The 24,300-nt window shown below is 47.9% G+C and overlaps 1 protein-coding gene across 2 annotated transcripts in view; it reads right to left on the bottom strand.

Moving 5' to 3' along the window:
- The window catches only part of SMYD2 (SET and MYND domain containing 2), a 52,072-nt gene extending 35,877 nt beyond the window's left edge, over positions 1-16,195 (bottom strand). Inside the window, exon 1 of one of the 2 annotated variants that reach the window (XM_037164320.2) lies at positions 15,679-16,195. In XM_037164320.2, coding sequence (XP_037020215.2) covers positions 15,679-15,851 — 173 coding nt within the window. In that variant the 5' untranslated portion in view covers positions 15,852-16,195. The remainder of the gene's footprint in view (positions 1-15,678) is intronic. The other variant, XM_037164321.2, reaches the window with a different exon arrangement.
- Between the last annotated feature and the right edge of the window lie 8,105 nt (positions 16,196-24,300).

Below are 24,300 nucleotides of genomic sequence, written 5' to 3' on the forward strand. Positions count from 1 at the left end.
TTTCAAATGAAGATAATGAGGAACCCCAAGGTGAAGAAATACCCACCCCAACGCGGTCATTCACGAGTTCGGTAGCAGAATCCGAATTCACGCATCTGGGTGCATATTGTGTCTTCATCACGCACAAATCTCTTTCCTTGAGCAGTCAGACAATTATCCAGGAGCACATACTACACAAAGCAAAATCGGTCTATGTGTTTGGATGAGCCGACAGCAGTAATGAGGCCTAAGTAAAGGCATCCTTTACTCTGGTCTGCATTACACCCCAGCTCCAATGGTGTGTCCCGCTGATGTTACTTCAAAGATGCAAAGGGGAAAGATCCAGGATCATTTTTCAAAATGGGATTTGGGGAGGGAACACTTCCACGAAGAGGGTCCCCTCAACTATGACACGGGAATGGATTTCACTTGGCGTGGGTTGGAGTAAAATACAGACTGATTCGGTAGTTAGTACAGAGAAGGTCCCTGCCTGTCACTCAGTATGCGTGGTGCATCTAACTGCTCCTCGGACAGCCACTGGGCGAGTCCACACCAGATCGCATCCCCTGAGAACCCAGTGACAGAACACGGAAGCTGTCAGGCTGACTTCACTGTATGTTTGCTTCTGGAGTCTGCTACCTGGTTATCTGTGAACGTTCTTAGATCCCTGGGAGCCGGGCTGCCTCCTGAGTGCAGAAGGAGAAACAGTGACCAGTTACTGATCCTGGACAGCAAAAGGGTCTACTCTGATTGGCTCTGGTATGCTCAATTCCAGCTGAAGTGGGGAGGGATTGGTGGAGGACTGCTGTTGAACTTATCCCGACGTGTGCTTTGGCTCTTTTCACAGTCAGGGAAAGGATGTCGACTTTTTGTAAGTCTACTCTTAGGTTGAGACTCAAACTAAAATTTACTGAGCTGGTTCCTGCATTGCGTGTGCATGTGCCAGGGAGAGAGAGGAGGAGAGAGAAAGACACCCTGCGTTTGACTATTGCTCACTGAGGAGTTCAGCCGGAGAGAAACTTCATACGGGGTATCTGCTTTCACCGGAGGCGTATACAAGGCATTTGGCATAAACTCTGTTCCTACAGAAGACGCAGCCGTAAATCTTTCATTTGCCGTGTAACTTGATCAGAATTGTCTAGGTTTGGGGAAAGACTGCAAAACAAAGGAAATAAAATTCTCCTCAAAGAAAAGATCCATAAAGGTCACTGGCAGGAATGGACTGAAATGTGAAACAACCCCAAAGGAACGGAACTCAAAGACAGTGAAGGTTGAGTCTCTAGTAACCTCTCAGGGAGCCTCAACCTTGGCGGCCCTTGCCCTTCGGGGCTGGGGTAGGGCCCAGCCGGTCCCATCTGATTGGTTTGTATGAGGATCTTTAGAGAGTTCCCCACGAGATTCCGATGTGCTTGCAGAGTGCCTAGGCCCGCCGTCATCCATTGGGCTGTCGTGCCTCTCAGGGGCAGAATTTGTTCACATGTGGAAGCACCCTTCCCTGCAATGCAGATTTTTTTTTGTTTTTATAATGTAACCTGTCTCAGCAATGAATGACACACAGCAGGTGGACTATGAGGTTGTTTGGCTACCTTGGGGGTGGCTGTTCAGGAGAATAAAGTGGCGGAGCCCGTGTTTGTGAACCACGGCAAGATCGTATTCCAGAAGCCAGAGAGGAGTTTTGAAAAGACAGCCCTGTCCCTCTGTCCACCTCCCTCTGGGGCCCACTCCACAATTTAAGCTGAATCCCACCTCCCTTTGCAAATCCTTTTTCCCTTCCTGTGCTTGGGGCTCCATGTGGTCTTGGGAAAACTGCTAATCCTTTCTGAACCTGTTGCCTCCACTGTAAAGATAGAGTCTCTGCCTCACAGGTCTGTTGTGAAAATTAAATGAGAAAATACAAGTTGACATTGACTGGGACTATATTTTTAATAAGCCTTCACTTTTTCTTCTTTTTTTAAAGTGAGGTCAACTACAGAAATATCTTCAGCATGCTCTCACCCAGACTCATATTTAGAGGATTTATGTTTCCAAAGCCTTTGTTTTATGGGCAAACATTTACCCTGCTGCGAACGGAAGGGCTCTTTGAACTTAAGAAACGGCGCCATTCACAAAGGGAAGAAAGAAATGCTACAGCAAAATGCTAGGATTTGATTCTTAGTGACGGGGACAGAACTTAGAAGACACGCGCCTGTCATTTCTTGCGGGAGGAGACACACGCGGTGATTAATTTTCTTGCTTTTCAAATTCGGAAGCCAGGAAGATCAACAAGTTAGAGATGTAATTAACAACTCCTGCTAGTTACTGCGTCGCCGGGGGTGCTGTTGGGTCTAGATAAAAAGGGTTTGATCCTGCAAGCTCCCTACTTTCTGCTACTGAAGCGAATGCTTGACGGGTTTCGCCATGAAAGAAAATGATTCCGGCGCGGAGGGGGTTTGCAATAACAATTACTTTTAACTAACGCGGACAGAAGAAGTGGCAAGTGCGCGCGCCCGCCGAACGGAGCCCCGGCCAGGCGGCAAAGAGAAAAGGGAAAAAAGTCCAGCGGCGCAATATCACTTCGCCCTGGGCTGAAACAAGACAATCAGAAACAAAGTTAGCCTCCCACCCAGAGAGAGTGGTTGCACCAGCAAATTTTTATTTGAGGGAAATAGAAATTGGAGGAATTGTGATGGAACCCTATTATAACCCTAGTCGGGGGACAAGGATAATACGAAGGCTCTGGGTTTTTGTGTGACAGTGAAAGATGTCCCCCTATCCCTTTAATCCACAATGTGGCAGTGAACCGGGACCCGTGGGCAGGGGGGAACTTCTTCTCAGAGCCAGGCCGAACCCTCCCCTTCGCACCTGCCTTTGTTCTCAGGCTTGTTAAACGTTAGAGCCCTGGGGCCTCTAGGGGAGGCAGGAAATATTTAGGGCAGCCAGGGAGCAAATAATAGGTTTCTCCAACTATTGGAATAGAAGCTAGATTTACAAGGAGAAAGCTGGCCTTGGTGGTCCGGGGTAGTGAATGGCTGGCCTTGCTATAAAATGATAAAACTGGGGGTGGGGGCGGGGGTGCTGGGGGGATGTAGGTCAAAGGTACACATTTTTAGTTATAAATCCTGAGGTTTTTAACGTGCAGCATGGGGACTATAGTTAACAACAAAGTATTGTGTATTTGAAAGGTGCTGGGTGTAGATGCACGGAAAAGGTGACGCTGCGTGATGCTGTGTTAATTACCTTGATCTCAGTCATCACTCTTCCGTGCATATGTATATAAAACCACGGCACTGTGTCCTCTAAATGGACACAATTGTATTTGTCAATGACTCCTCCATCCACATAAAAAATATCATATGTATGACTCCACACTTCTGAGCTTGAGTTGAGTCAAGCTCAGAAACGGAAAAAGAATGACGACACTGATTTAGGGTTTGTTTTAATGCAGGCTCTGGTTGACGTGGAATTCATCTCTGCCTTACGGAGAAAATTCGCGAAGCCCACAAGCAGAGGAGAAACACAACGGTCTCCGGCGACCGCTGCATTAAGCCTTCAGCCACCGGGAGACACCTGCCTCCACACCCTGTCTTGTGGGCCCTGTACAACCTGAACGTCTCAAGCCTGCCCGAAGATTGGGCGTGTGCTTTAACATCTGCCTCTGGAAACACTTTCTTCCTTAATTTTTGTGCAAAATCAGAAGGACGCTTCCTTGCTAATTTATTGTCTACTTCTTGGATGCCTCCTGATTGGAAAGTCGAGAGGAGAGAAACAGTGAATGCCTTTCTCCTAAACCTGGTTCTCTCATGAAGGATCAGGCAGTGAGTGCCACGTACCCCGCTTCTAAAGGTGCCACACACGGAGACACTGTCACCTGTACTTTGTAGCGAATACCGATAATATTAGGTTCCCCTGTGACCACTGTTGCCCTCACTCCCCTGACACCCAGTGATTAAATCACGAGGAAAAGGACAAAACCAAAGTCACATAAACTTAACTATTTAAAACCTTAAAATACTCTCCGCTTCAACACTCTGACCACAAAGTAGGGAAAAATATGTAAAAATACCTTCTATGACCTAATGTGAAGCATGCGTTCTAGAATACGGTCATTCCACAGCCAAGCATGAGTATTAACTCTTTGCCCAAGAAACAGGCGATTTGTCCTGAATAACAGTCTCAAAGTTCAGTGACAGATTTTTGGTCAAGCTGTTTTCATTAAACAGTACTGACTTTAACAACTAGTAACTTTAAAACTACCACACACAGAAAAACCCGAAACAGTCCACAAAACTCTCTCCTTTCCTCCTGTAATCATTAACCCATGTTTTACTATTAAACTTAAATGGCCAATCGAGACAAACCGTTCCAAGACCATTCTCCCACCACTGATTAAGACTGGGGTCTCAGGCATTGGGGCTAATTCTGGGCAGACTCGGTGACTTTGTCAGCTCCAGCTGCCTTCTTGTCCCTTGCTTTGATGTCACCCACAGCAACTGTCTGCCTCACGTCACCAACAGCAGAGGCCCAGGAGGACAGTCAGAGGCGCTCTAGACACACACAGGCTCGGCTGGCCAGGAACCACACTGACAACAGTGGCATCGTGGGTTCCAGACCCTCAGGGCCACCTCCCAGCTTTTTCCCAGAACAACGAGCAATCGTCTGCTTCATCTCGGCAAATCTGCAGCAACGTGCGTGTGTGACAACCTGGCACAGGTGCGTGTCCAGCACTGACGTGGCCTGGTGTCTCTTCAGGTCGTAGGGCGGCTCAGTGGAATCCAGAGCACCAACAACCAGCTGTTTCACACCCAGTGTGTCAGCCAGAGGGCATGCACCTGGGTCTGCCCATCCTTGGAGATGCCTGCTTGGAATTCACCAGCACCGGCTGCAGCAATCAGGACGGCACAGTCATCCAGAGATGTGCCTGTCATCGTGTTTTTGCTGAGGTCTCTGTGTCCTGGGGCACATAATAATGGTCACATAATACTTGCTGGTCTCAAATGTCCACAGGGAGGTATCAGTGGTGACACCGCACTCACACTCAGCTTCCAGCTTCTCCGGGCCCCAGGCGCACAGGCAGGAGCCCTTCCCCACCTCCGCAGGCTCCACGAACTTTCCGATGGTTCTTTTGTCGATCCCACCACACGGGTACATCAGACGGCCAGGGTGGGAGTCTCGGCAGAATCTCCGTGTCCAATAACGGCGACGTTGATGTGAGTCTTTCTTTTCCCACTTTGGCTTTGGGCTGGTGGGTTTCACGACACCTGTGTTCTGGTGGCCAACCCAATGTGAAAAAGCAGACGTTTGTCGTTCGGTCCCAATGATTTCATTTGCATTTCTGAATAAAGATCACTTTTTATACTTGCACATGAGGCAGGGAAGAAGTAGGTTAATCTACCTTAGCCAAGTAGTTTCTATTCCAGGAGTATCGTTTTCTGTGTGTGAAGTGTTGTGTCAGGCTCTGGAGGAATGATATTTTTATCCAAATTGGGCTTTCTGAGGAAATAAGCCCTACCTTCGTGACAGTGATTAACATAAACATCAGGCAAGATGATTCTGCTTCCAGACGACACTGAACTGAGAGAAGGAAGCTGCGCTAGGACTGAGCTCGTTCAAGACACAGACAGAGGGCACTTTCAGAGAATGTGGTCCCGGTCACCTCTGGACCTCCTGGCTACAGCCCAATGCCTGGGGCAGCGGGGTGTCCAAGAAACACAAATAAAAGAGTAAACTGCTGCAGACATGTATAGAAAGTGAACTACTTTCTGCAGTAAACTACTGCAGATAGAAAGTAGTACCTAAGTAAAGGGATGTGTGGGCCGAAACATTTAAGGAGAAGCTTCATGATAGAGATGTAAGTTGAGCTGGATGTCTCTTGAGGATGAGCAGACTTGGAGTATCAGGCCTTCCCTGGGGTGGGGCTGAGGAAGGGACTAATGCAGAGGAAAACCGTGTGGGTTGAGGTGGACAAGACGTCTGTGGGACACTGCAAGGACCACCCAGGTTACGTTTGGGGTCTAAGTAGATGGCGGGGAGGAGTCACGCTGGGTAGGATGGGGAGGGCGCTGAATAGGGAGGCCTAGAGCAGTCAACATTCTGTCGTACAGAAAACAGGAATCATGAAGGCTTATTCACAAGGATTAGATTCCGAGAAAGAACAGAGTTGTATATGTAGGTAGATGGAGAGGCCTGCCCAGAGAGCCACTAGTAAAATAAGTTACACCAATGAGACTATTCACGTAATCAATATTTACTCAGGTCAGGGAATGCCAGGACGCGGGCTAAGTGCCCGGACTACAAAGATGAGGGAAGAGTGGTTCCTGTACTCAGGGAGCAGGTGGGAGGAAGGCTGAGTGTACAAGGAGCTACGGCAGCAAAGGCGCAGGGCGCTGAAACAGCCTGCAGAGATCAGGACGGGCTTCTCAGCACCTGAGAGCCACCTGGGCAAAGAGGGATAAAGCAGGGACTTGGTGAGATGCACGTGCGTGCACACACGTGTGCATGTGCAACTTAGGACTTGGAGCGAAACCAACGCTGCAGAGCAAGTTGGACTGAAACGTCACCGCTCAGTCCTGGGGGGCCCCCATCGGGCAGCCCTGACCCCAACAGTCCCGTCAGGGCCATCTCTGGAGGTTCACAGGAAGAGAAGAGGGAGCCGGACTTCTTTCTCCCCTTCCTGTACCGAGAAAAGATTCAGCAGCTCGGTGTCTTGGAAGGTCTGAACATGTGCCCAGATCAATGAAACAGTGAATGAAACAAGTAGAGCATTTCTAAATCCCTACTAGCTTGTGAGCATTAAAGTTTCTAAGGTGAAAAAACTCTTAAGGTCTTTAAGAGTGACATTTAGAAATATTTTCTCAGGTATACATGGAAAGTACATTTCATTAACTCCTAAAAAATGTCTACCTCAAACTGTTGGTCTTTCACTACAGTGCGGGGCTGTTGCGGGTTCAGGAGACCTAAATATTCTCTGGTCAGAGTTCTCCCTTTCCTTGCAAGTCGTGAACTACAGTATGTGGTGAAACATTCTGGTTGACAGAATTTCCTTTATGACATGCATGGATTACTGGGTTTCAACTAAATACAATACTCAACCCCAACCCTTACTGCCTTCAACACACCATCTGCCAAAACCACACCAAGTTCAAGGCACTGTGCGTAAAATAAAGGGGAAGGAAACCTACTAGGATATTAGGAACTCTGTAGTGTTCCGGATTTGTGTCCTTTCTTCACAGCTGTCTCCCAGGGATTTAGAACCCTGCAAGTGCTCCGTAAATATAAACACTGGCTGCATACATTAAAACACACACACACACATACACAAAATCTCTACTCTCAGGAAGCTGACCATCGGCTGGCTCATAAGTAAACGCCTTATTGTGAGGTTTGGGGAACATCTGAGGCCACCAGTGTGAACAGCAATCGGCACTCTGTCACCGAAGCAAAGTTTGTGTGCCCAGCACTCCAAAAGGGCGAAGCTCAAAATGTCAGGGTCTGGAGTATGGAAGGGTTTATTGGCCGAGAAGGTGCCAAGCGAGAAGATAGGTGACGTAATGGAACCTCAGATCTGTCTTGCTCGCTGGACTAGATGTAGGGGTTTTAAGGGGTGGGGGACGGGTATACAGAGGGCTGGCGGGGCCAGTTTTCTTTGGAGGACCTTGGAACTTGGCTATTTATGGTAGAGGGGCATCCACACCAGGAGCGTTCCAGGGCTCAAATTCTGCTTCTGTCCCAGTCCTTTGGTCCTGGGGGCGGGGGCTAGACTTTGGTTCCAGCTGTAGGTCAAAGGTCCCTCCTCTTGCACATGCTCTCACTGAATGCCCCGCTGTATCTGCAAAGCAACTGAGTGTCTCCTCAAGCAGGACACAACAGGAGCCCCCCCACACACACTTTTTTGGCACTACAGACAGGTTTCGTGGAAGTAATTTTTCTATGGACCAGGGGTCGGGGGAATGTTTTCAGGATGATTCAAGCGCATTACATTCAAGCTCCCCTGCTGTCCAGCCAGGTTCCTAACAGGCCCAGACTGGTACTGGTCAGCGGCCCGGAGGTTGGGGACCCCTGGGATAGTTCTACGGTTGAGCTGGTTCTGCGGTTACAACTCTAGTACGTATTTGTGTGACTGGCGGGGAAGAGATTGTACACGTGGTATAGGACATGTGTCTCCTACACAAACATCACCGCGGTGAAGGAAAACCAACAATACGAGCCCGGGACCCACGTCCCTGAAGAGTACTTTCTGGTACTCACAGACTGAAGTGAAAAAGTTCAAGGTCCTTTCACTCTGTCATAGACTGCGATACAGCTCCTCTCAAGAGCCAGGACATCAAGTCCTTGAGATTTTTGTTGGGCTAAGATGAAAAACTGCATCTTGTTGGTCAGCCAGAGTTTCTCGCTGCCTCCTTCCCTCTGGTGTTAAATTGGCTCCTTGGGTGAGTGGTCCTTCTTTCCTCTAGGTGGGCATTCTGAGTCCTGTGGTCACTGACACGCCTGTCCACCCCAGTGCACACGTGGACACACACCAGTGTCTCAGCAATCACGGAGAGTTTCGGTGTCTAGGGACTAGCAACATACCAAAGATAATGCGCTCTCGGATCCACTCCTTCCTGTAAAAGCTAACCTAATCCATTTTAATAATATCCATCGATATTGCCACTTAATCACTTAAACCTTGCACTTCGTGTATGAGAGTCACCAGATGTTATGTTAATTGGCACACATGAAGGAGCTTCACGCTATTTTTAAGTTTCTGATTGAAGAAGAATCTGGGAGGCATGTCTGGATTTCTCAGCCAACGCATGGACTAGAAAGATAAGCTGTTTCCTGAGCTCTCAAGACTTTTGGGCATTATTTTCCTGCTAAGTTGCATATTTCTGTCCTTCAGAGAAGTCTTGAAGAGACCTGATTCCCTTCCATCCTACTGTGTCGGTAGGAACACCTCTGCCATTGAAAAGGCGGCCACTGAGGGTGGGAGGAGCTGAGTCCGAAGAAGTTACACAAAGTGTGGTGAGTGGCTTTGTGACTGGTCCGAGTGCACGTGCTAATGAGGCCAAGGTTGTGAGTTTGACCCCTGAAAAGGCAGTTATTTCAGTCAATTCCCTGAAATACTACTACACCCTAAACTACCACAGATTTGCTAGAAGTCCAAAGATAAGAGGGTGGTTGGGAATGTGGGTGGGGGAGGTGATGGTGATGTACACAGACTGATAATGCAAGGCCCTTGAGAGGGGACAGGGACCCCTGGCCCCAGAACAGGCCACTCTCCAGGGGTAAGGGGCCAGGGGCAGAGTGGCTTCCCTTCTAGGAACTACTATAGAAAGCCACGGGGCCACCAGGCTGACCAGAGGAAGGCTCAAAGCCTGAATCTGCTCAAGTACAGCCAAGATGCCCTGGTCCAGGTCTGCCCAGTTCCCTGGTGATGACTGGGACATACACTCACATTAGGAAACACGCAGGCAAGCCCAGCGCGGGGCTGTCTGTGAGAGGGGCAGGAAGTGGCAATAAGGAATCAGCAACAGGAGCAATTCTCTCCAATCAAATTGGCCTTGCACAGACCAGGTAAAAGCACGCCTTGAACTAAAAAAAATATGAACACTTCACTCACCCTACACCTGAGACCCACAAAAGAGGGGTGTGTGTGTGTGTGTGTGTGTGTGTGTGTGCATGCGTGTGTGTGCATGATGGGGGGAGTGACTTCAGTTATTAATGACTCCAGGAACATAAATATGTACCATTACTGATTACCCTCTTGGGAAGCAGAAATAAAGTGGCATGAAATTGTGATGATTTCATAGTTCCTTCATATTGACAAGGAAAAGAAAGGGGAGATTAACCTAAGGCAAAAGAGACAAGCCTAAAACACCAAAATAAGTAGAAACTGTCTTTGTGATTCTCTGCTTGAAGCTCTAAGAGACAACTTTGCTGCCCCAGGTTCTCCCCAGCTCTGAGCTCTCCTGAACCCCAGTCACTGCCACACTATAGCCCTGAACCCCGGACCTTTCCAAAGAAATTTAAGATATTTCTTAGCATCTTTAAAGACCCTCCCGAGAGACAGTGTGCAATCTGCTCTTCCCCTGGAAACACCAGCCAGGGAACTCCTAGAATAGCTGCATCATAAATTCTATTTCCTAAGCTCACCGATTAACTTTGCACAGCGCAAGGTTTGGGAAAATTGCTATGTCCAAGGAAAAGCAAAGGACCCCACTCTGGTGCTACCCTGCCGCAGAGCGCAGTAGCAAACTCAGCATGTAGGTCTGAAAACTAAGACGGACAGACACAGAAGGACCACGGTCCAGTGTCCTTGTTGCGTTTTATAACGTAATAATCAGCACGCGCAAAACAATCTCTGTAGCTCTTAGCAAACCCCAAAGCATTGTAATAAAAACATCTCTCCACTCAGAACAGCATCAGATATAAGACGTCTCGTAGGTCCAAGACCACTGAATCAATTTATTTGTTAAACTTTTAAAAAATAATGTATTCGTTTTTTGAAAAACCTATTGAGAGAGGGGGAAGCAGAAGAAAGGAAGTGATAACAACTGCATTTCATGGGAAGAGAAACTTGCAGGCGAATTAAGTCCTGGGGACCCAGTGTGAAATGCACAGGAGATTCAGGCCAAAGTGACGGAGGGAGGCAACTCACACTCAGAGTGGAAAGGCAGGGCTCCACCCACTAGTGCTCTTAGAAGGAGCACTGGAAGGCTCTTTAGAAGGCGCGGAAGGATAGATGGCAAGACAGGTGAGGGTCAGCGGCACAACCCCACCCGCCGCCCAACACTCAGTTTCTTCCCTATCAAATGAGATAAGGCCCTCTCTCTCCCGGCCATCCTGGAGAGAATCAAAATAAGAACGACTCTGGAGATACTCTATGGGCTGCAAAAAGCAATGCAATGTAGAGGGATGTCATTGTATATAGATCTTCGGATTTTTCTGATTGTGAGAATTCTGTGCAATTGCTTTGGGGAGGGAAAGGTGTTAGATGGTGGTTTTAACTCACCGGGGTTTGAATTTCACTTCAAGATGCCCCGCTGTTGCTCTGTCTCTTTCATCTCAACTCGTTTCCAAATGGGCAGCTCGGCCGCTGAGCCCCCCCTATAAGCTATAACAGAAACGATGTTTCCCGCATGTGAAATCTACGCGTGGAACAGCACTCTGCACTCTGAAGTCTTACAGGAGGCCTTGGTATCTTTGCTATGGAGAAAATTCTGTTTTCCTCATGTCTCTTTTCAAATATTTGTTTAATGTCATAATAAAAGTGTTCAAGTGCCTAAGCACTTTGAAGCTAAAAAAGGCTTTAAAAAAAAAAGTTTTACCTGTATAGGTTTATTACATCATTCCTATTAGGTTTTGAAAAATACTGAAAACCGACCCCGGACACCCATCATTTTTCTGGGGGGACCCAAGGAGGAGAGCTGCTGCTTTTGGCTCTGGGTCGATGTGCCACCTGAATGAAGACTCCGCTGGCCAGCCATTCCTGGTGTTACCTCCCCAGTGTCCCCCGCCCCAACCCCACCACCCTAACGAAGTTCCTGGCATTACAATATTTTAGCACACTAGTTAACATTTAGCCAGCAGAGCTCATCCAACCAGTAGAAGCCAGATGCCAGGCCAATTGTGAGTTTCCTGTGGGTGAGGGCTGTGCTGAGCACTGGATTTACACTGTCTCAGGACTAGCTCAGTAGGGCGTTAACGTGCAGGTCGTACAGATGGAGGAACCTGGGGGTTCAGGGAGGGTAACTAATTTGCTAAAAGCCAAACCAAGCCACCAGGAAGGGAGGGAGCGAGGATTCAAACCAAAGTCCCTTCTCTGCAGTCTCTAAATAAAAGAAAAACTTGAAATATCGAAATGTTGAAAGCGACAACACAATACCTCCCCTGACACACAGATGGCTGGATTTTGTATTCATTAGTGGTAAATTTTCAGAAGAAATCTGACGTCTGTATTTTTTTGTCTGATTTTTCAATCGTGCAATGTTTATAAAAATACATGTGAAAAGAAGTGGGGAATTCTCTGTTAGAGCCAGTGCCTGATTTCCACTCGGAAAGTAAGATAATCTGAGCACATGGGAAGCCATTTCTCCCCTTTGAGACTCTCCCACTCTCAGAAAACGGTCTGGGAACAAGCTGAACCACAGCAGCCCTGGGCACAAGCCCCTTCCGATGGGCGGAGCCCTTTCCAATGGGCGGAGCAACTGAGATGGCTCGGGCCTGCCCTTTGGTCAAACAGTGGGGAAGAGGAGGTGAATACTGCCACCAAACCAATCTGGGGGAACTTACATCTTCATAACTGCTGAAATGAAACATCTCCGTCAGAGATGGAGATGCCACGCAAACATTTTAAGTTAAAGCTACCACTCTGAGTGAGCGGGACATAATATAAACTTGAAACTGGGCTCCAACATCTGTATTCCAGGGAAGCTAAGTGGGCCTTCCTACTTTCCCTCCACACTCCGAACAAACTGACAAACAGAAAATATTCTTGCCCCAGCTGGTGTGGCTCAGTGGACTGAGCACCAGCCTATGAACCAGAGGGTCACTGGGTGATTCCCAATCTAGGGCACAGGTCTGGGTCGCAGGCATATGCAAGGCAACCACACATTGATGCTTCTCTCCTTCTCTTTCTCCCTCCCTTCCTCTCTCTATAAATAAATGAAATCTAAAAAAAAAAGACAATATTTTTGCCCTGAAGTGCCCCATGAACCAAAGAATGAAAGATCAAGAGGGTAGCATCGGCCCACCAGAGGAGCTACTCTCAGAACAAATATTCAGATGGAACACTCCATTACAGTGAACTTTTCCTTCTGAGACAGACAATGTCAAGGGTTAAAATGTGTCAAATACTAAGTCTGAACTATGATGTCATAAAACCAGCACAAAAAGTTGGCCTAAGGCCAAGAACTGTGTTTGTGCCTGAGTGTGTATGCACATAAAGTGTATCCGCCAGGTCAGATAAGGAGAGCTCCGAATCCGAAGACACATTTTCAGAAGCTGCCTTCCAGCTGCTGAAGCAAGACACACATCTTCCCAAGGGTCACCTACCAAATCTGAGGACATGTGATACGAATTTAAAACTCTCAGAAACACACCTTTGTCTGAACTGTCCTGACAGTAACCACTCTATTCCATGGTAACCTAAGAAGCTTCTCATTTTTTGTCAACCATAAAACATAATTATTCCTGAAGAAATCACTTATTTTCCTTCAAAGTAAGTTAAACCCTCATACAATTAACATGACGGGGAAAATCTCTAGTGCCTCATTTATCTGAGCGATATTGTTGACCTTAAACTCCTGGCACAAGAAAGGATAAGGAGTAGTTTTCGGGGGGAGGGGGAAGAGTGGATCGTGCCCTGCATGCTTCAGTATTTGAGAATTCTGCTCCTACCCCTCAGAGGCATGGTGAAAACATGACACAGACTTTCCTAGGACAGGCGGACACACTGATTTGTCCCCAATTGCACAGGAACAGCTGACAGAGGAAATGGTGTTAAATCTATGAGAAGGAGCTAATCACTCACTCGAACCTAATCAGACTTAACAGAACTCAGAGTGGATTATGGAGGTATTCCTAATGTCATTGGTGTCTTGGTATCATGATTTCCTGAGTGTTGTTTTAGTTGACTTCAAATGAGAGGACGTGACCTGTGGGTGTTGACAGTTCACCTAAGGCAACAGAGCAGGTGGGGGAGGTGCCCAGAACTACCCTAATGCATGTGGCAGCCCTGGTGACACTGACAGGCATCATTTAGAACATGGGGGTGGGGGAAGCAAGCTTTGTCACATGTGCAAAGTTGCAGTCGAATGTACTCGACTGTTCTAAAGGTCGGGGGGTGGAGAGTAGATACCGTTAGGAGACTCACAAATAAAGAAAAGCATCTCTCAGCTCTGCTTCTCCCTTCTGAATCCAGAGGGATTTGATCTTTAATTCATTTGAGGACTGGTAGTGGACTGGTAACTACCAGCTGAGTACCTACTATGTGCCTGGCACCCCAGTCTTCTCTCACACCGTGAACCACCAGGATCCCTGATGAAAGCAAGGGAGGCGCCTTCCGTGGTGGATGACCATGCTTTGCTCCTGCCACTCCAGACACCCACACTGCTTCAGACTCTGAGCCACAGCAAGGCTCAGAAGATCAAGGGGACTCGTCACAGCAGCCTTTTTAACTTTGGGAAAACCCAGTGCTCACTTCACTCAAACGTCGCAAAGTGGTACCATGACCCTTTAGCTCTTGGCTCACCAATTCAAAGAGACACATCACATACAGCCCTTAAGCTGCCCACGGCATGATTCTGCGTCTAGCTCTTTCCAGGGTCCCCCAAGCGGAAGACAGCTCTGGTAGGGAGTCTGGCCAAGATTATTATTATACTATTTAGCTTTTGTCCCTTCTTTTACTATGTCTTAATGTGGAATAAGGTGCACAGGTTTCAGAGATTGAGTACTTCAATAAATGCTGGACTTGAGACCTGAACTCGAAGGGGACCTACAGTAACTCAGGTTTGCTTAATCTCTCCCAAGAATCTCCATTTCAAAGATGAAGAGCCCTGGCTGGTGTGGCTCAGTGGATTGAGTACTGGGCTGTGCAATGAAAGGTCGCCTGTTCGATTCCCAGTCAGGGCACATGCCTGGGTTGCAGCCAGGTCCCCCAGTTGGGGACACACGAGAAGCAACTGATAGATGTGTGTCTCTCTCTCTCACACATTGATGTTTCTCTACCTCCTTTCCCCATTCCCTAAAAGTAAATAAATAAAATCTTTTTTAAAAAAAGATAAAGAAACTGAGGTTCAAAGAAAGCACAGCAGGGCCCATTTCTCAAGGAGCAGTGGAAGGGCAGGCACAGACTTAACTCCTACGCTACTTCCTGCCTGGCTAATTTTCCTGAGCACCCAACCAGGGAGGGAATGGGCAGAACTGAAGAGAACAGATTGCATTCCCGTAAGTATACACAATCTACACACAGCCACGCTTCCTCTCTGGGCAGTAGTTTCCTCACCTGTAAAATGGTGTGAGAAGGTGTTGTATTGGTGATTTCTAAGGTGCCTTTTGGGCGTGAAACTATCATAAGGCCTGAGGATATAATGATGTGCTGGTGTACGTGAATATGTGTCCATATGACATGCTACAATTAAATGCCATTGTCAACCACACGTTTTGCCTAATCCCCAAGGACCATGGCTTCTTCCCAGTCCCAAACCAGGGCTAGATGCGTCCCATCAGTGCAGTCCCTCGGAATCCCAGGGGTGTAATCAGTGCCTCTAGCTTCTCCCCATGCACCAAGTGCAGAGATTGAGAAGGAAGAGGGGCCGTGAACTTTACATGAAATAGTGTCATTAAGTTCCGTGGAGGAAATGGCAAGTCTGCGGCAGGGCTGGGCTGTGGGGAACAGAACACAGCGCAAGAAGCACAAACTAAAAGTGACAGACTATGGCTGCCCGGACCTAGAGGGCAGCTCATGACCATACGTGGAACAAGGCTGGCTCGGAGCCCACGATTGAGAGCAGTACCCCGCCCTCCCAGCTTGGCACATCCCGCGCAAGCATCTCTGACAATGTGTGGTGAAGGGCGTGCGGCGCCAACGTGGCCCGGGCTTCCTACTGCACGTGGCTCTGCCCGCAGTGAGGCCACCGCCCGGGACGCCGGCGCTAGGACCCCGCGCGCCGCGCGCACTTCCTCCCGCCGCGGTCCGAGCCGCCGCGCGGCGCCCCCTGCTCCCGCCCGCCCACCGCCTACCTGGCGAAGCAGTGCTCGCAGTGGTTACCCCGCTCGTTGACCGTGAGCACGAAAGCGTAGGCCGGGCAGGAGAAGAGCAAGTCGCCCACCTGGAAGGGCCGCAGGGCCCGCAGCCCCCGGCCCTTGCCCGGGCTGGAGAAGCGCTCCAGGCCGCCGTCCCCCTCGGCCGTCATGGTGGCGGCGGGGCGGGCGGGCTGGCACCGAGGGGCGCCCGGCGCCGGCTGAGCTCCGGCTGCGGCTCCCCGCGAGCTGTTATTGGAGAAGCGTCACCCGGAGCTGCGCGGGGCGGGGTGGGAAGCCGCCCGGCGCTCGCGGCGGTGGCCGCCGCTCCCCGGAAGGGACGGCGGCCCCGCCTGGTCCTCGCGCGCTCCCGTGGGGAGGAGGTCAGGCCCCGCGGCCCCGCCCCGAGCGTGGGACCCTCCGCGAGCGCCCCGCGATCAATCGGGGCGGTTTCCGGTGTGGCCGCGACAAAGAGCCGCAGCCCTGGCGGCTCCTGGAAGGAGGGCGTGAGACGTCTGCGCCTCCGCGGCCTCTCCGCGGAGAGAACGGACGCTGTCCCGTCGTGGGCGGGATGCGGTCGCCTGCGGGGCAAGCATCCAAGGCCACCCCTGGACTTGGGGCTAGTCCCAGCAGATGACTTGCCCTCGCTAACTTGAAGGGAGCAGAGATGTTTCCCAGCCCTACGTGCTTAGACCCTAGAAGGAGTGAGTCATCGGGGAACACGGAAGAGAAATTACATAGAAAAGTTTGATGTGCTGAGGCTTGTGAGCCTGTAAATCTCCCGGGGAGTCTCAGGGAGTGTTGGGTGTGAACTTAGTCTCCCCTGTGCCCCCCAAGCGGGAGGTAAATGTGTAGATCAAGGCGGAAGTGCACTGGGCCGCAGAGCTCACGGGGACTGCGGACACTGCGTACTGCAGAGGAAGCAGGCAATAACCTCGCCTTCCAGAAATTAGGCTCTTGTTAGGGGCAGTGCCTTGGCGTGGCCAGCACCCTAAGCTAGAGTTTTCCATGGTTTTAACCTGTCAGGTGATGAGTCATCTAGAGGATTTAAAACACCGAAAGTACTTAGGACAGTACTGAGCATTAATCCTATGCACGTGCAGCTATTGGCGTCACCTGCATGAGAAAGAAGGATGTGACCTGTGTGCAGGTGGGATTATGTAAAGGCCGGAACTGATGTGCATACAGTGGAGACTAAAGGTGTGAAGAGAGAATGTGAATTTTGCAGAAAATGCTAATGCTTAAAAATCAAGTTTGTTCCCAAACTATGATACCCATGTAAGTTCAAGACGAGTTTAGCAAAACGAAAGAAATGGGATTTGGAATTTGTCATGAGATCAGTAGAATTTTCGACGCTTCGATGAAATTCCTAAAATAAATAAGCCTCTAGCCTGCCTGTAAAGAAATACATCAAGAATACTATCTCACGTACCCATTTTAAGAAACATTCACTCAGAACATCCATTATGTGCCCAACACTGGGGTAGAAAGACGGACATAGATTTGGGCCTTTGCAATCAACACATTTACAATCCAATAACAATTACCATGAGTTATTGAGCATTATTGGCCAGGCATACTAAGTGCATTAATCACAGTATCTCATTTAATCCACAATTACAACAGCCCGATGAGTTAGGTGTGATGTTTCCCATTTCTAATATTAGGCAACTAACACTCAGAATAATTTCCAAGTCTACACAGAAAATTGTGGACTTGAGTTTCCACCTCAGGTCTGTCTGAAATTCAGGCCCGTGCTCTTAACCCAAGTATGTGTACAAACACATGCAGCTCACTTAGTATTATTGTAGCGGCTTGGAGGAAGTGTTCTGTAGAACACAGGCAGTAAGTGACAAACTCAGCCAGAAAAGTGGGGATTTGGTCAAGGCAGGTGCCCCCTTCAACTGAACCTAAAGGATGCACGGGACTTTGCAAGTACAGGAGCGGAGAACAGTTTTCCAGGCCAGGAGAACTACTGCAAAGACCGGGGACTTGAGAGAACAGTGTGCATTTGGGCCCCCTGAATGGTTCTGAGTGCAGTGTAAGTTCTCAAGGAGAGGACAGGCGGTGCTGCAGAAACAGGGGAAGGGCAGCTTCGCGAGAGGAGAGTGTGGTCCCAGGCATGGTATGGGAGTCCCTGGAAGTGTTCAGGCAGAGGGCTGCCGTGACCAGGCCGGCGTTACAGACCAAGTTCTACTGGCAGCTTTGCAGGCAGACTGGGCGGGGAGAGGACTGAACACAAAACCACCAACCAGTTAAGGGACCATTTGCAGTGTTTTAAACGACAGGCAAAGGAAGCCGGAAGGAGACAGTGAGTGGCATTAGGGACAGAAGCAAAGATGTTTAAGGGTAATGCCAGTTTCTTCCTTGGCATAAGGTTTCTCCATGTGGGGAGATACATGGCAAGCAGATAACAGATAGTGTCGGCTTTCTAGCTGTAGTCTAGTCAATCTTACATGCTGAAGACAGGAGTCATACGTAATCCTTGGGGACCAGAAGAGGCCTTTTTACACTGAGGAAAGAGGCCCTGTAAAGTTAAGTAACCTAATAAATCCAGCAGCAGGTAGAGCTAGCAGGAGATGCCCCCACACGTGCTTACCATTTAAATAGTCACCACGTGCTTACTGTGTTCGAGCAGCAGTGATGTGGGCTGGTGATAGAGTGGTAACAAAAGCTGACTTACTCCTGCCCTCGCTGAGCTTGCTACGTTCTGGTGGAGGAAGCAGACTTCTATCACATAATCACACAAACACAATGAAAACTGCCAGTGGTCTCAGGTGCTTAGGTGAATCTAACCTAGTCTGGGGAAGCTTTCCAGGGAGAGCAATGCCTGGACTAAATCCAAAGGATGAGTAGAATCTAGTCAAGAAGAGGCAGGGCAAGCATTCTACACAGGGGGAAACAGCACATGCAAAGTCCCGTGGGTGGGAGGAAGTATGACCTGTATGAAAGACAGTGACCAGAGCAGCGCTAGAGGGAGAGTGTTGCTCCAGGTGATTGAAGGAGGTAAGTGGTTCTGTTGCACAGGCTACAGGAGTCAAACCAGCCTCCCACGGGTGCCCGACTGCTATGTTAGGGGAACTTCGGGCCAGTCACACTACCTGAACTGATCCTAACAATTGTATCTTCCTACAGATGGATATTACGTGTTAATGAGAGAAATTTCTCAAATCCTAGACGTTTCAGAATACATGCGTATATGGGCGAACCTTGGATAAATTTCAGGGCTCTATAGTTTTTTTAACTCTGATTTCTGGGGGCTCTAACCAGCACAAAGGTGATAAGATGACGTGGAAGTGAGCAGTTATAAACAGCGAACAGTTTACCATTTCAAGGACTAATTGTGCAAAAGTAATCTACTTGTTTATTTTTTGTATTGCAAGTGTGTATTTTTTTTCCTCATTCACTGAGAAAGGTTTCCACTAGCTAAGAAAAACAGTAGCATAGCCACCGGGTTGTCTTTCCAGGTAACTGGTGGCTAGAGCAACTTATTCTGGTAGGTGAAGGTGACTGTGACTTAAGAACGCTGGAAAAGAAACAAGACTCCTCTCAGAAAAATGTCTGTGCCAAACACAAAGTGACTCAAGATGAGAAAATAGCTAAGCAACAGCCACAAATTTAGGAACTTCAGTTACAAAGAAAACTGTTCAAAATACACGGTCAAGGAATGGCAACAAACCAGCTCGGGCAAACCGTTGACAGCACTCTTATAGCAGTTCACGCTTGTCACTTCACCACTCGGCATTCTCACATTCCGTGAAAGTCACCTTCCGGCGGCCAGGGCTCCTCCGCCTTTTCCACTGCCTCTGCCCCACGGTGGGGAGGAACTGAGTTCTTAGTCACGTCTCCTCACTGTAGCTCCAAGGAGGAGGTACAAAGATGAAGGTCCCCCTGGCTTAATCTCTGACCTAGAAATTGATCCAAGTCATGAGTGACATTTCCTCCCCACCACAAATCACCGCACAAAGAGACAGCTCTAGGGAAACTGAGCCTTATCAGAGATGGAATACGGATGTACTTGGGCAACGGAGCTGTGCCCTGAGCTGGTGTACCTCTACATGTACTTCGGTTTTCCATTACTCATCATGTGCTTATACTGAGGTAGGCAGACCCTTGCCATTCAAAGGCAAACAGACCAACCTACCTGCGAAGAGCTATGTAGTAGCTGGAAAATGTCATCCAGAGATACCCAGCGCGAATCCCTGGGACCTGTAAATGTCACTTTACATGGTTTCCAAGGGTCTTGCAGGTGTGTCAGGCTGAGGAACGGGAGGTAGCATGAGGATCCTGGATGATCAGGTTGGGCCCTCAGCACAATCACAAGTGTCCTTACAAGAGAAGGGACGCAGCCAGAGGAGGAGGCAGCAGTGTTATCACGGAGACAGAGATCAGAGTGGTTTGCTGCAAACCCAGGAATTCAATGGCCAGTGGAAGCCGGTAGAGGCAAGGAACCGGCTTTCCGCCAAGAGCCTCTGGAAAGGGTGTGGACCTCAGTTCCAGCCCTGTGATCCCGATTTTAGACATCTAGCCTCCAGCTGCGTGAGATGGTATATTCCTGTGGTTTTAAGCCACCCAGGCTGCGGGAACTTGTCACAGCAGCCACAGGAAACTAATACAAGTGATAACACAATGAAATTTTAATAGGAGGAAGAACACAGCATAGTAGAAAGGCTTCACAGAAGACCTGACAATTTAGCTCCACCCAGAAGGAAGATGAATGATTGACCAAGGGAGAGAGGCCCCACCCAAAAGGATTTAAGAACCTGAAGGTGTAAATTCACAGGGAAGGAGAGGATGTGGCAGTCCAGAGAATTATTTTTTCTTATATTTGATAAACACTTCCATAGCTCTTACTATGTAACCAGCTGCACTTTAAATATATTCTCACTTTAGCCTCCTAACATTTTTTTAGATGAATATGCTGAATCGCTATAGTTAAATCCCTCGTCCAAGAGAATTGTGGGGGGAGGACTGGGCGCAGGCTGTGTGGCTGAGTTCATGCCCTGGACCGCTGCACCTTGCTGCCTGCGCTGCGGCCCTGGATAAGGGATCCTGGAGAGGCTGGAGCAGCAGAAGTGGCCCCATGAAGAAGGGCTCTGACCGGCTCTGGCACAGGGTTAGGTGCCGTGTGTGGGCACTGTGGAGCCAGAGAAGAAATCTGGAAGAGGTGCTACAGTTGTGGTCCTAGAAAGGCCATTTTCACAAAGGTGGGATAAATTACAGGAGGGTGGATGCAGGGACAGGGCAACAAGGACTCAAATGCATTAGACAGTCCGGAGGAGGGGTGCTGCTGGCGGGAACAAGGGCAGCCGACAGTGGTGACGGAGAGAAGGGGTGTGGGTTGCAGAGCTTTCAGTGACCACGCCCTGGGAATACCGTGCACACAGAGAAAGGAGGAGGGGGAATGTGAGCCATAAAATATACAGCCTATGGCAGCTGACATCACCTCCTTCGGATTCCTCAAGTTCATTCCTGTCCACCTCTCATCCTGTGAGTACTCCACACACAAGATCTGTGTCATTCTTTCCATCTCTATTTCTAGTTTTACCTCCCCTCATTTCAGGTCCTAGGCCCCTCCACCCCCGTGGCTTCACTTTGGGATTACCGCCATAGCAAAAATATTTTGAGATGGCCAAGGGTCATCCACCCAGCCCTGCGTCTCCTTTTAGGTCACTTACTGTGCCACCTCCCACTCAGTGGCATTGACTTGAGGACAAATGACATTTATGCCTTCGATTCTCAAACATTTTCTGAGTGACTGAGTTCTGAAAGGGCTGATAAAGACGACACTCTGATATTAAGAGTATGTTTTACTGGTGATGTTTGACCTAGCTCCTAGACCACCTTGCACCACAACCCAGGCGTGAATAAACAATACCAGGTGGTGGATCTGTGAAGAGTTTGAGATCAGACTCTTTATTCGGAAATAGTTTAAAAGCATTATAAAAGGGACGAGCGTTGCTGTTTTGAGCGGGGTATATCGTCACTTTCCTGATCGTGGAATCGAAGGTGCTGGCTTACAACACTTATAAATCCAGGTGGCCAAGGAAAGTGCCGCTCTCTCGCTGGCAAGCCGAGGTGTGGACTTGAACAGAAATAAACCTCTGCTTTCGAGATGAAGTGCAGCAGGAGCGTTGCTAATGCATGATTTACAGACTTGACACTCTCGGCCGCAGGACAGCGTTTTCACTGGAGGCAGAGTCACCGTAGAAGAGGAGACTATTTTTGTCGGTGGGAGGACTATGAAAGCCAGAGAAGGGGGCATAAATAACTGTTCAAGAGTCCCATCTATCAATTTTTAAACGACCAGTGGCATTCTCTCGTACTTAGAGGAAAGAAGAGATTAAGAAACAAAACTTAAGCCGGGTCTGTCCTTAGCATTCAGGAAAGACAGTAGTTCTAACTAGATGCAAAAAAATTGGATTAAAAGGTGGATCAAAAACAGAAGGCCCCATTCCTGGCATACCTGGTTTTTATCTAGACTTGGAGGTACTAAATGAAAAAAAAAGGTACTCAATGTAACAAAGTGTAGAAGCTGTGCTTATTTCTATTTTGCTGAGAACTGTTAGCAACTTTCTGTTTTGGTGGAGGCAGCGTTATGAACTGGCTGGATGGAGAAGGACGGGCGTAGAACTCGAGTGTGTCACCAAAGGCTCGTGACTTGAGCAACTCACCAGGGCCAGATTTTTGGTGCTTTATGCTCCCCCTAAAATCCCCTCTGACTTTTGGTGACAGCAGAAGAGTTCCATAAGAAGGGACGGAGCATGACATTCAAAGTGGCAAAGCTGTAGTCCGCCTGTTTTGTAGGTTTAATCTTTACATAAAACGGGACTGTACCCCTGTGGTTTATTTCTTTTATAAGAAGGAAGAAAGATACAGGAAGGAAAAAACAATAGAAGAATTTCTAGAAAACCTGAAAGTGGTCAACTGTCATCATTGTCACTGTGAGTTACTGCGACACTTAAAATAAATCTGTGGTTTGGTTTTTTTCCTAATAAGAGTTAAAGATTAGTAACATTAAATGTTTGCTTTTGGGGAAATCATTAAAATTCAAGGTACATGCAGTATCTTTTCTTAATCTGGAAAAAGAGAAGTTGTGACTTTGCTTGATAGCAAATACTTTTTTACAAGATGTTATCTTTAAATACAGCTCATTTAAGACCCAAACAATTATTTTGAACTGTTTTGGGAAATATACACAGCTCGAAGTTGTGGAACAGGAGCCGCTAGACCCAGATTTGGTGCTCCCAGACGTGAGAATGTGTTAGAAGAAACGCGACAGGTACTTAGAAAGCCATAAAAATGTGCTAGAAACTGGCCTGCAACCCAGGCATGTGCCCTGACTGGGAATCGAACCATGATCCTTTGGTTCCCAGGCCCGCACTCAATCCACTGGAGAGGCATGAGAGGCAACCATACATTGATATTTCTCTCCCTCTCTCCTTCCCTTCCCTTCTAAATAAATAAAAATCTTTAAAAAATGTGCTAGGATGTAAGAAGCCTCCGGAAGCCAAGGAGACTTATCTGTTCTGCTCCAGGTGACGCATGAAGCAAGGTAGCTCCTCAATGAATAGTTAGTTGTTCAGTGAATGATAGCACAAGGCAGAGTGCTGCACCCTATGAAAACTGTAAAAAAAAAAAAAGAAATTGGTACTAGGAAGCACAGGTAACTTGGGCTTCTTTGAAGTTTTATACACAACAAAGAGAATTAAGCAGATAATCAGACCATGAACAGAATCTCCTTTGCATTGCAGTTGTTTTTCAAATACATCCATTGCTCCGTCATTGCTTATACTCCCCAACTTGGGACTGAACTGCAACCTAGGTGTGTGTCCCGACCGGGAATCGAACTCGCAACCTTTCGGTTAGCAGATGATGCTCCAAGCAACTGAGTCACACCAGCCAGGGCAAAATCTTTGACATTGTTTTTTTAATTAAAGGTTTCCCTAACTTTTATTCTATTTTTATTTTTGGTCATGAAAATCTTCCTTCCTCTTTTCGAATAGAATATCTACGGGTATTGCATTCATCTTACTCAGAACGGAATCTGGGAACTGCTACTCTGGTATCAGTCTTCTTGAAAACTACTAATTAAGTGCCTATATGGACGTGTTACTTTACAGGAACTCTGGGAAAAATCTTGGGAATTATTTAGAGGAAAGACATATTTTAGACATTTCAGAAGAATACATCTTTGATCTAAATGGCCAGATTAACTTCCAGAGTAAGGAGACTTTTGGTATGAATATTTTGGTGGGACATTGGAATTTTATTTTGCTTTTAAAAAAAATTGTATTCATATCATTAGAACAAAATGGGTACTTGAATGTAAAAGGAGAATATAGGATAGAGTTTTTAGCTCTTGCGTGGATTTGCTGGGGGAGATGAGTGGATTTGCATGGGGAAATATAATACACTGGAGGAGAAAATTCAAAAGAAAGAGATGAGATTATCAAAAGGAATTAAGGAGTTTATGAAGATTACATAGCAATGAGTGAAATAATTAACGTAAAATATTTGGTAGAAAGAGTACGATATCGAGTCTCACTTATAATATGTAGAAACCAGTAAGGAAAAAAATGGGGTGGGATGGGGGACCCAATAAATCCTACAAAATAATAG

Source organism: Artibeus jamaicensis, unplaced genomic scaffold, assembly GCF_021234435.1.
Source record: "Artibeus jamaicensis isolate MK-2021 breed Jamaican fruit bat unplaced genomic scaffold, CSHL_Jam_final contig_2170, whole genome shotgun sequence".
Taxonomy (NCBI): domain Eukaryota; kingdom Metazoa; phylum Chordata; class Mammalia; order Chiroptera; family Phyllostomidae; genus Artibeus; species Artibeus jamaicensis.